At 40.2% G+C, this 11,814-nt stretch overlaps 1 protein-coding gene across 3 annotated transcripts in view; it reads left to right on the plus strand.

Annotated features, from left to right (window-relative positions):
* rreb1b (ras responsive element binding protein 1b) overlaps positions 1-11,503 on the plus strand; it is a 38,713-nt gene extending 27,210 nt beyond the window's left edge. For 2 of the 3 annotated variants that reach the window (XM_084118945.1, XM_084118943.1), the window contains 7 exons: positions 3,683-3,827; positions 3,961-4,103; positions 4,222-4,411; positions 4,500-7,083; positions 7,451-7,621; positions 7,885-8,631; positions 9,438-11,503. In XM_084118945.1, the coding sequence (XP_083975071.1) occupies positions 3,683-3,827; positions 3,961-4,103; positions 4,222-4,411; positions 4,500-7,083; positions 7,451-7,621; positions 7,885-8,631; positions 9,438-9,952 (4,495 nt within the window). In that variant the 3' untranslated portion in view covers positions 9,953-11,503. The remainder of the gene's footprint in view (positions 1-3,682; positions 3,828-3,960; positions 4,104-4,221; positions 4,412-4,499; positions 7,084-7,450; positions 7,622-7,884; positions 8,632-9,437) is intronic. The other variant, XM_084118944.1, reaches the window with a different exon arrangement.
* The last annotated feature ends 311 nt before the right edge of the window (positions 11,504-11,814 follow it).

Below are 11,814 nucleotides of genomic sequence, written 5' to 3' on the forward strand. Positions count from 1 at the left end.
AATTTTCTAACAGCGGGGGTGGGGTGGGGTGGGGTGGGGAACTCTCCCGTGTAGGGTTGTGACCATAGCCTGAAAAAAAAAATATGGACGTAGTTTCCGTGATGTCACCCGTAGGTTTCTGAAGAGCATTTTGAAGCCCAAAGTGGGCGGAGCCGGCCATCGCCATCTTGGCAGTACATCACCGCGCGTCACTCCAGGATAAACGAAAATGGCAAAGAGGCAGGATTAGCTGAGGTGACGTGGTGGCTAACAGATAGCAGACAAACAGCTAGTAGTGACAGTAGCGGCAAATGGTCACTCAAATGGCCACGCCCTTAATTATGCAGAGCTTTAAGGCTCATTATAATTAAAACGGATGAGTTATAAAACAGTTCACCCCCCTCACAGTTGTCATGAAGGGCAAAATTAGCTATATAGACCAAAACCACTTTTTGCACCAGGCTATAAACACATTTTTGTGCTGTAAAGTTGGGCATTTTAACATGGTGGGTATTTGGGATTGACTCTCTTTCTGTCTCTAGCGGCCAGTCGATGAATTGCAGTTTAAGTCACTTCCGTGTTGGAAGACAGGAAGGTTGTCGCTTGGTTGTTACTGTATGAGATTTTCTCAGTATGATAACCGTCTCAGGAAATATCACGCTTTACGGTATTAATCAATTATTAAATAAATAAACCGTATTAAATTATTGTTATCATTATTATAATCAGTTAAAGGAACATGCCGACAAATAGAAGTGCTCAATGTGCGTGGAATCATGGGAGTTGTCATCTTTACCTCCACAGCCGATGAAAAAACATCTGACGGGACTCAGGCAGAAATCATGTTCATGGATGAGCTAATGTGTTAAAGTTTTATTAACGTTACTGTGGTGTGAAGCAGGACGGGTCGAGCGACTGGGACATTTTACGTTTCTGTTTTATTATGTTTTATTTATTACTCTGTGGCTTCGCTCGTGGCTGTTGTGAGACACTTGTTGCACACTGCAGTAATCTAGATCGATATTATAATATCATATTAATAAAAGCTGGATGACTGTGCTGCTAAATGACTTGCAATTCATTTTAAAACATTGTATGGTGGAGAAAATGCTGTATTTCTGTTACTACAAATAAAGCTCTTTCTGATTTTGCTGTTAGCCACTTGACATAATAGTGTTGTCTGATTTACTTTTTGGAGACGAACTTGTTACTTGCGGTAAATCAAGAAAACGAGATTCAAACAATAAGACTAACTGTGTTGAGCTATATAACAATTAGCTGTCTGTCGATAAAGGTATCCAAGCAGTTGCTCACCTGTCTAATAAAACACATAATTTATTAAAGCGCCTTTGGTGTTTCCATGGTTTATACGGAAGTAAAACCGAAAATCGAGAGTACCGTGAATATGACATCATTGACAGGCGACAAAATGACAAGGGCCGTTTCACTGGTTAAAATAGCTGGTTTCTCTGGATTTAAAGATTGTTGGAAACATTTGGGATACTGTAAGAACACAAGTCAACAAAATATATAACATTATTCTAGTGGTTTTTGGATATTTGAATCCAAAAATCTTATATGTTGTGCCTTTAAATCATAAAAATGCTAAATTAAAATAAATCTTTTTAAAATAAATATAATTAAAATATAAAAAAAATTTATAAAATATTTTGTTTACCTGCATGTCATATGGAAATTAAACGACATCAGAGAACCTTTAACACGTTCTTAAATTATTGAAACATTAATTTAAAATCTCAAGAGGTCAAGGTCAAATATTCATTTACATCAAGTAAATATTTTAGGTCAAAGGGGTTCGGCTGACAAAAACCTGCTATTGGTAAAAAAAATCTAGATCCTTCCCAGCATTATATTAGTACCACTTTTAGGTTTCTTTTGTTTTAAATGGTTTGTTTGGTGACCTAAATAAATAATTGTAACTAAATGTTGCTGTATGCACAGGTTGCAGGCTGCATTAATATAAGTAGTTGTAGGTTTGTGGTGGAGGAGGAGGGCTCAGAGGGAGGGTCGGGAGGGATGAAGGAATGTCTGCATGTGATGTGAGAGGCCTGATTCTCATGGCTGCACTAGCTTCTTTCTTTTATGTCACTTATATTTGGAAAGATTTTTCTGTGTCCATACTTCCTTTTCAAGTGTCTTTGTGGTCGAGAGATTGATTTGTGACTCTTTTTGTTTGTGTTAATGTGATGTGAATAGAGGGCTTCCTTGTGCAGTTGAGACATGCAGGCATTCCAGATGGGGGTGGAAGAAGTTTGTGTGAGTAAGACAGGGGGAAAAGGCAGGGGGCTGGTAAATGGGTACTGATCATATTTTTTGGATGGCACATTATGGATTCGCAAGTCATTTTTAACCTTATCGTTTCATATATTGCATAACTCAACAAAAACAACAATGCCTGGCAGAATGTTTAAAAAAAATTCCCACACTGCCCTCTGACAATATTGATGAGGCACTTCAGAAGAGAAAAATACTCAGTGGTCCTTCATCAACTAGAAACTTCAAACATAAAATCACACCGTGATTAAGTGGCATGTGACAAGAAATTGCAATAGCTGGAATTATAGTTGCATGATTAACGTTATTATGCCGATACTGTTTTAATCTGTGTGGTATATCAACATGGTTTTCTGCTGGAAGTAAGTGAGGCCAGAGACATGAGATGGAACAGGATTCAGGCTGTCAGGGTTGGGTCCACATGTGGGTGACCATCACTCTGACTCTCTTCTATTAATATCTTTGGCTGTAGAATGTAAAACAAGATTCTTACCAATGGGTCTGCTGACATTTATCCTCCCTTTCCAGTTACATACACTCAGAGTGCATGACCATAAACTCTGCACACCAAAATGCAATAAAAGCACATTTCATTTCAAAATGTGCACAATGCATATACTATGTGCTCTATAGACATATTCGGACAACCATTCTAAATGAAACGTAGCTGCACATAAGCATCAGGGGCCTTGTATCTGGTCGAACCTGAAAGGTGGGTTTGTTTCCATGTAAGTGTAGGAGGGTGAGGGGTGCGCACGTTCCAGCATGCCGTAATGCGACTCCCAGCACTTTTCCTCCACATATTACCTCTGACCTCTGCTGGCCATATCATTGCATTTCCCCCCAACCGGTTACGTCTTTGTATATTGCGAGCCTTAATTATGGAAGTGTTCCAGTGGCCCCAGTGCCATCTTATCACATCAAGATGTGAAACAGAGAACATTTTACTTGGATGAGGATAAAAACTGGTTTTAAATAAAGAGTATGTTCAATGATGATTTTCTTTAGTGTAATATTCTTTTTTTATGTTTTATAATTAAAACAATTAATTTTAATCTTAATTTTTATGTATTAATATAAATAAGGTTAAAATAATGAGAATGAGACCGTTTCACATTATAAAAATGAAAATTGTTCTAAAATTATGTCACAATTCAAAATATCTTAAGAGTAATTCTTTTACACTAAATAGTGCATTTTACTTTATTTATGCAAAATATATATAATTTTTTTAATTATTATTTATTTATTGGGGGTTAAATTTTACCTGACCATCTCAAATGCCAAAATACAGTTTACAACAGGAGCGTTTTAATAAAGCATTTTAATTTATCTTATTTTCATAATGGTTGTTAATAGACAGAACTGTGTCTGTTATGTCTTTGAGTTATGTTATGTATTTCTGCAGGCACATGAAAATTCATGAAAAGGATGCAAACAGTATTCTTGCCCCCAGTTCTTCCCCACTAAACAAGCGCCGACGACTCTCTGCTAAGAGGAAGCCCAGTGAAGAGGATGAAGCGGAGCAGGCTGAGGAACCACCAGTTAAAAAGGTACGTTTTCACCTCTTTTTTTGTCAATGTATTTTTCAGTAATAAATGCAGTCAAAACGTTTTAACAACTTTTGGAATGTACTGTGCCCATACTTTTGAAGTTATATGCAAACAAATTTTGTCTTATGTTTAGGTGATGTTGATGCAAAAGCATGGAGAGGACGATTCTGTCAAGAGTGAAGAAGAGCTCCTTCACTGCCCCATCTGCTTTAAGACATTCATCTGTAAATATGATCTGGAATCACACATGGAGACACATCCTGACACTACACTCAGGTAGGCTCAGGATGTTGTCTGCTTCTGTATGTTGTCTCGACACATTATATAGTGCAATACTGATTTCTTTATATTTCGTTAAATCAAAACTATTTCTGACTGTTTCTTCTAATCCTAGGTGTAACATTTGTTGCATTACCTTTCGCACACACCGTGGTCTCCTGCGTCATAACGCAGTCATTCATAAGCAGCTTCCCACTGACCCCTCTGGACGACCCTTTATCCAGAGTAACCCCTCCATCCCTCTGGGGTTTGGAGACTTGGCTTTCATTGACTTCAGCTGTCAAAAGTTTCCCCAAATTGCACAGGTAAGGACTTCATCAGATGAGAAAGAATTACTTTATTTCTTTTTTGGATGAAGACTGATCATCATTTTGATTTGTTTTATTTATTCAGATCTGGTGTGAGAGTAATTTGCGCAGATGCTCTAGCAAGTTCCATAAATTTGTTTGTGAGGTCTGCAACAAGGCCTTCCCTCTTCAACAGTCTTTGGATCTCCACAAATCCTCACATAAATGTAGCGCAGACACCAGCACTGAACCTCAGGAACAAAACGCATATGCTATTATGGATGCACCCAAAGTCAACTCCCATTTCATGGATTCCACGGAGGTCAATGAACTAATACCACATGCTGAGAGTACCAGTTCAGATGGGAAGCACGGTTTCATGGAGTGCCTAGGTCTCCAACACTCCTCTTTTGCTAAGCCAGAGAAATCAGAAGAGCAAATTCAGCAGGATGTTTTAGACAGCATTCGCTTCATTCGTGTTGAGCCTACCTCAAATCTACCTCAAGAAAGCAGTAGCAGTCTCGGCATCTCTATTTTGGAGCCCGTTTCTCTTCAAGCCATGAACAAGAATGCCGCCCTCAGTCTGCTGTCGCTACAGCCTCTCCATGGGGTCGTCAGTAGTGGTATGTTTGTCCCAATAAGTGGTCAAGCTGCAGTGGAGCTGGCGGACATTGAACAAATCCTTAAGATCGCAGCCTCAGTGCCACCTCAGATGTCTTTGTCTCTGCTTCCCAAAAGTCTGGGAAGTCCTCTACAGGTGGACCCCAAACAGATTACTTCCCTGAAACCTAAGCCCTTAATCACTCCTCGATCCAGCATGAGTGCCTCCACACCCCCTCCACCCGTCATGAATGCCCAACAGGCCTCATCGGGTAACATCAGTCCTAGCCTTCCACCTCAAACAGGCCAACAAGTGAGAACTACCAGACAATCATCAGCCTCCTCTTCGTCCTCAACCTCGTCCTCTCCCACAAATTGGGAGACTACTCAACTGGGGCCAGATATCATAGGAACCACGATTATCTCATATGAAACTGGAAAGCAAGAAGAGTTTGACAGCAAAGAGAAGGAATCAAGAGTCGTGGGAAAGAAAACAGCCAAGGCCGAGTACCCTTGTCGGTTCTGCAAAGAAGTCTTTTCCTTCTTAGGTGGCCTTCAGGCTCATATGCGTCACCATCTGGGAGCTTCACCGTATCAGTGCACCTTTTGTAGCTACGCCGCTCCTGACAAAGCAACGCTGATTCGACATCTCAGAACACACAGCGGTGAGCGACCATACGTATGTCGTCTCTGTCACTACCCTTTCACTGTGAAGGCCAACTGTGAGCGTCATCTGCGCAAGAAACACATGAAGAACACACGCAAAGACATAGAGAAAAACATAGAATATGTAACCACCTCCTCTAGCGTAAGCGGTGTCATTGGAGGCACCACATTAGACCTCCTTGATGCGGCTGGTAGCACATCTTGTCGATATTGTGGGGAGGACCTTAAGACCTACCGAGCTCTTCAGATTCATCTGCGAACACACAATGGATGTCAACGGAAGCCATTTGAGTGTAGGCAATGTGGGGTGGCATTTCTCGCTAAAAGGAACTGCATTCACCACTTGCTGAAGCACCACCCAAATGTTCCAGAAAGGGAAATTGAAGAACACATCAAAAGTCTTGTACCGGTAGGAGGAGACGCCACTGCTCAAGCCAACCCTCCAACCTCAAATGGGCTGGTTAACAGCACCATTCCTCAGAATGTAGGTCCCTTCTCTGGACCTGTTGAGGACCAGGACCAGCCTTTGGATTTCTCTAGCAAATCTCAAAAAACAATTGCTTCAAATGTTAAGCTTGAAGGAACAACATCTCCTCTGTTTAATGACTGCTCTATGGAGCCCATTGATCTCTCAATACCCAAGTATCCCGAGAAAAAGATAATGATAAAAGAACTTCCTCAGAGCATGTCCCTGAATCATCATAATGTCAAGAAAGAAAATACTGCTGAAACAACCCCTGGACTTCTTGCAGCTCTCCCAGTTTCCCTTTCTAACCTGGCCCCAGCTCTATCCAGTGACCTTACCAAGCCCTTTACTCGCTTGAAGCCACTGTTACCAAAACCATCTTCTATTTCCTGTACTCCTGAAATGGCACCGCTGGCCTCCATTGCTCAGATCATCTCGTCTGTGTCAGCTACCCCAGTGCTGATCGAAACAGGAATAGATGCCAAGAACAGTGTTAGTGCAATGGATTTTAATACAATAAGTGATAAGAAGGGTCACTTAGGCACCACCAAACTGGATTCCACTCAAAATGGATCTTCTGATAACTCAAAGAAGAGAGGCAAGAAGAGAGCATTTCAGGAGGAGTTCTGTGATCCACGATTGGCAACAGGCAGTGGCATTGACCTGGAGTCAAGTGGCGAGTTTCCCAGTGTAGAGAAAATGCTAGCTACTACAGATGCAAATAAATTCAGCCCTTACTTACAACCCAGTCAGATGGAGCCAATGAAAGAGGAGAAAGAGAAGCAGCCTGTCAATAAGGAGGCAAAGGAAGGACGAGAGGACAAGCCAAAGAAACCTCCACAGAACAAAGGAAAGAAGAACGCCTACTCCAATTCAGTGCAGAAAATGACCTGCCCGTTCTGCCCACGTTTGTTCCCCTGGGCCAGCTCATTGCAAAGGCATATGCTAACACACACAGGTGAGACACTGTTTACAATTCATAAATAATGACCACATGCCAATGATGCCATAAAGCACTTTATTTACTTTTTTTATTTACACTATTCTACAATACAGTGAGCTAAATACCATTCTTAGGAAAATAGTGTACTCTGTAGTCTCTATTTCATTTGTGAGCCATTTAGCTGGAAGTGTTCTTCAACCATTACAGACTAATAGAACTCTGATTATCCTCACAGTAATGCAGAAAGAGTGATCAAACATGCTACAATTGGAGGTGTTCAGTATTATATTATAGTATGTTATATTTTGATTCAATGGATCTGAGTCAATAATGTTTCGTTTCTCACTTGAGATTGTTACAGTTTTGTGCTTTGATTTCACAGGTCAGAAGCCGTACCCTTGTCCTCAGTGTGAGTCATTCTTCTCCACCAAGTCAAACTGTGAGCGCCACCTGCTCCGCAAACATGGAGTATCCAATCGGGCACTTCAAAACAGTGGATCTCGACCCAAACCTAAGGCTGACGAAGGATCTCGAGGAAGCACAGGCACTTTTGGTCAGTACCATTGTTATATATTATTATGTAGCGCAAATTGTCTCATGTGTATAACATTTGTATCTAAAAATGTGTTGATTTAACTTTTGAGATGAAGGGTTAATGTCCCATTCATAATGTACTATAATTTAGTTGCCTTGTTTTGTTCATCTACAAGACTTTTTGCGAAATCTGTATATTGAATATTGTTACATCATTGTGAGGGTGTGAAGGAAAGCAATGAAATGTGTATAGTGCTTAACAAGCTTTTCTTGTATTTGTAGAGAGTGTATCTGACACTGATTCTTCTGCAGCCGTAGATATTGCGGATATGAGCTCTGTCAAACAAGAGGAGAAAGCTTCATCCCCAGAACAAGCACCAGAACAATCAGCCACTGAACAAACAGACAGCAGCACAGATCCAAACCAAACACAGCCAGCTGAGGGAAACCCTGAGAGAGTAGAAGTTGATTATGATGATGACGACTCTCAGAGCAACAAGAGTCTTGATGTAAACCTTGCTAGCAAGCTTGTAGACTTCAAGCTTTCTGGAGCAGAGCAGAACCAGCCTAAAATAACTGCTCAAGCGGTTTCTCCTCCCGACGAGTTCCCCCACACCTGTGCGACTTGCAAAAAGACCTTCCGCCATGCGGCCACTCTCAGCCGGCACCAGAAAACTCACAATCAGGAGGTCCAGCCCGAGGATGGAAGCAAGAAGGGAAGACGCCAAAGTGCTTCACAAAACCCAATCACAACGCCCAGAAAAGAGATGGTGCAGGACGCAGATTTAGAAGATGATGAAAAGGATGAGAACAGCAGCTGTGTAGAAAGTGGTGTTGATGAGGAGGAGAAAGAGAGAGAAGATATGAGTGATGATGAAGAAGAGGCTACTTCCTCAGAGCTCAGGGCTTTGGATGAGGAGGGCGAGTCAGCCGGAGGCAAAACCGATAAGAGAAAGAAGATCTGTGCTGTGTGCAGCAAACGCTTCTGGAGCCTGCAAGACTTGACCAGACACATGCGTTCACATACTGGTAAGATCTGGAGCTTCTTAGGCTATGTTTAGACTGCAGGCAACCGTGCCCAAAACTTTTGTCAGTGTAAACAGCACAAACCACATGGCATCTGATCTTTTCAATTTTGATTTAAGACACTTCCATATGTAGTCCGAAATCAGATACAGGTCTGATGTTTTGCAATGCGAAGTCAGTCTGAACAGTCCAATCGGAATTTGTGCGATTTGTATATCACTCTAGATCAAGGGTGTCCAAACTCTGTCCTTGAGGGCCACTGTTCTGCAGAGTTTAGTTACAACTTGCCTCAACACAACTACCTGGAAGTTTCTAGTAAGCCTAGTAATACCTTGATTAGCTGGTTCAGGTGTGTTTAATTGGGGTTGGAGCTAAACTTTGCAGGACAGTGTCCCTCCAGGAGCAGGATTGGACACCCCTGCTCTAGATCAACATTCGCTCAATTCTGCACTGATGCGAGGCAGTAGTTATGACTTTGGTCACTCAGTTTTTATGAAAGACATCTGCGAAGGTGGTCAGTTGGGGAAAGTGAGGTATTAAAACTCGAAAGTATTACGTTGAAAGCTCTATTAAATCCTGAGGGCCAACTTTGTTCTTTTGTTCACACTCCAATCTGATATTGGCTGCATTAAAAAAAGAAAATTAACAGCCAAACAAAAAATCTGAAGGATCTGAGCAATAAATCAGAATAGAGCACTAAGCAGCGTGAACATAGCCTTGTTGTTATTTGCCATACTTGCCAATTATACCTTTCAATAAAAAGAGACAAATATAAAGCTGATACACATAAAATTACCTTTTTGTTGTAGGTGAGCGACCTTATAAGTGCCAAACCTGCCATCGTACCTTCACCCTGAAGCACAGTCTGGTGAGGCACCAGCGTGTCCACCAGAAACCCACGGATGAAAAAGGGACCGATGAGGCAGAAATGAACGAAGAAATGGATGGAGCAAGAGATGACGGCGGAGTGCTGGAGGGAAAAGAGATCAGGTGTTCATCTGAAAGTGAAAGTGAAGCAACAGCTCCAATCCAGAGTGAGAATGAATGTGAGAAAGCTGGAGTGTCCCAAAAAGAAGAGAGTGATGGACACATGGAGGACCTTAAAGAGAAGCAGCTTCCTGAAGATACATCTATGGAGATGAATTCTTCTGAAGAACCTCCCAAAGAACCTCAGCCTGATGGGGCTGAACCGGAGGAGCATCAAACTGAGGAACCGTTAGTTGTCTCAGTAGAGGCCCAATCAGGCTGTGACCCAGAACCTGCGAAAATCAGTGTCCATAGCTGTACAGCGGCTCAGGAAATGACAGAGACGCCTGTTCAGTGAAGAGAAAATTCACTGTGTTGATTTTGTGCCATAGTTTATGAAGCTTCCACAAACACTAGGAGTTACAAAGCCTGGCCTTTGCTGATATGTGTCTTATAATACAGTATGCATGAAAGATGAAGGCTGGAGAACAGTTTCTAAAGCACAGTGATTCTTCTCTTGATGCCTTAATGCTTTTTTTTTTTTTTCTAAAAATCTGGATAAACACAAATGGACAGTAGCAATTTTAATCCTATTTATATGATTTTTAATGAATCATATAAACCTTTATATCAATCAATTAGAAGCATTTATATGATGAACAGAAGATTTATGTATCAGCATTAAAATGTATTATTCTTAAGTCAATTTCTGTATGTTTTTAGTGTCTGTATGGAATTTGTTTGATTTCTTTTTCTTTTTTTCTTGTGGAATTGAAGAGCTGAAGTGCCTGACTTATTTTCATTATCAAGATTGGCTGAATACATTTTGGATGGAATTGCTGTTTAGCTCTGTAATTTTTATTTTGGGTGATCATCGGCCAATCAGTTTTGTTGGCAATATTTGCCTATTCTATGTATATTATCCTCCATCTTTGAGCCTCATTGACAAATGATGCAGACAACGTGTATAAATGGCTGGAAGTCTTGAAACAGCGCCTTCTGGTGTCTAAGAGTGTGAAGTATTATATTGTAAGGCCTGTGCATCCGAGAGAAGAGTGCTTCTGAGAATCACACAGTATGTATCGAATGAGTACATTTTATGTATCTTTAAAGTGTGATTTGTGTTTGCCTTTTTGGATTCTGTGTTTGTACTGGAACTCCATATGATTCACTTTGACTTCAACACTGGTGTTCACACTAAAAATCAAACTTCTTTATTCAATATTTGTTAAAGAGTGTTAAAAAACAAACAAAAAACAATTCACATAGTTTTATACTAGTTGTTGCAATAGAGTGACTTTGATAAGGCCTGATGCCCACACAAGACGTCATGTGAGATTCAGTGGATTTGACTAAAGGCCTCGCAGTGGCAAAATATTTACAAGTATGTTTTTATTCATTTTGACAGCTGCAAGCCTTTGGATTTAAAGCCAACTTAAGAAACATTGTAAATTAACTGGTCTTTATATTTGTTGAAACACATTTTCTTTTTTTATTTCTTTGTGTGTGCGTAATGATTTTTGTACTTGTAAATTTGTACAAGTGCATGAGGGTGTGCACAGCTATATGGACAGAAAACACTGAACATTTTATGCAGGTATTTATTGATCAGTCTAAAACATGTGGTTGTAATTTTGAAAAGCCATGTAGAATCCAATTTGTGCAGCGAGGAGAATCAAAAAGATGAATGTTGTTGAACTTCTTTGAGATTGTGAGGTTCTCTACATTTTTGGATACTTTGTACATTAGGATGCTTTGGATAATTACATCTTTTGTGTGTCTTTTTGTTTGTCTGCTAATGAAACCTTCAACCAATTCAACTATACGTTTATTTGAGATCATTGAACCATAGTGTATAATTTGATGGGTTTGACTTTATAATTATAAAAATATTGATTTTGCATGTTAATCTAAATTGAATTTCTCAGTTATTCTCTTTCTCAGGGGCTTTTTGAAAATCCGCATTTATCTATGTAATCTATCTGATATATAAAACAAAAGATCTGTTAACTACACAGTAAAGAGTGCTCACAGTATGGATAGGCTTCATTGTACCAAACCTTTTCTGCAAGAAATTGTAATGTCATCATTATCAGTGATCATGTTTGTCAGATGGATTGCAAATATCTGTCAGATCAATTCAGATGTAGGCAACTTGTTAATTTTGCTTTTTCAACCATGTAAAGCGAATAAATCAACCGATCAATAGGCTAAATGTAC

The sequence above is a fragment of the Abramis brama genome (genome assembly GCF_963993115.1).
Source record: "Abramis brama genome assembly, chromosome: 7".
NCBI lineage: Eukaryota > Metazoa > Chordata > Actinopteri > Cypriniformes > Leuciscidae > Abramis > Abramis brama.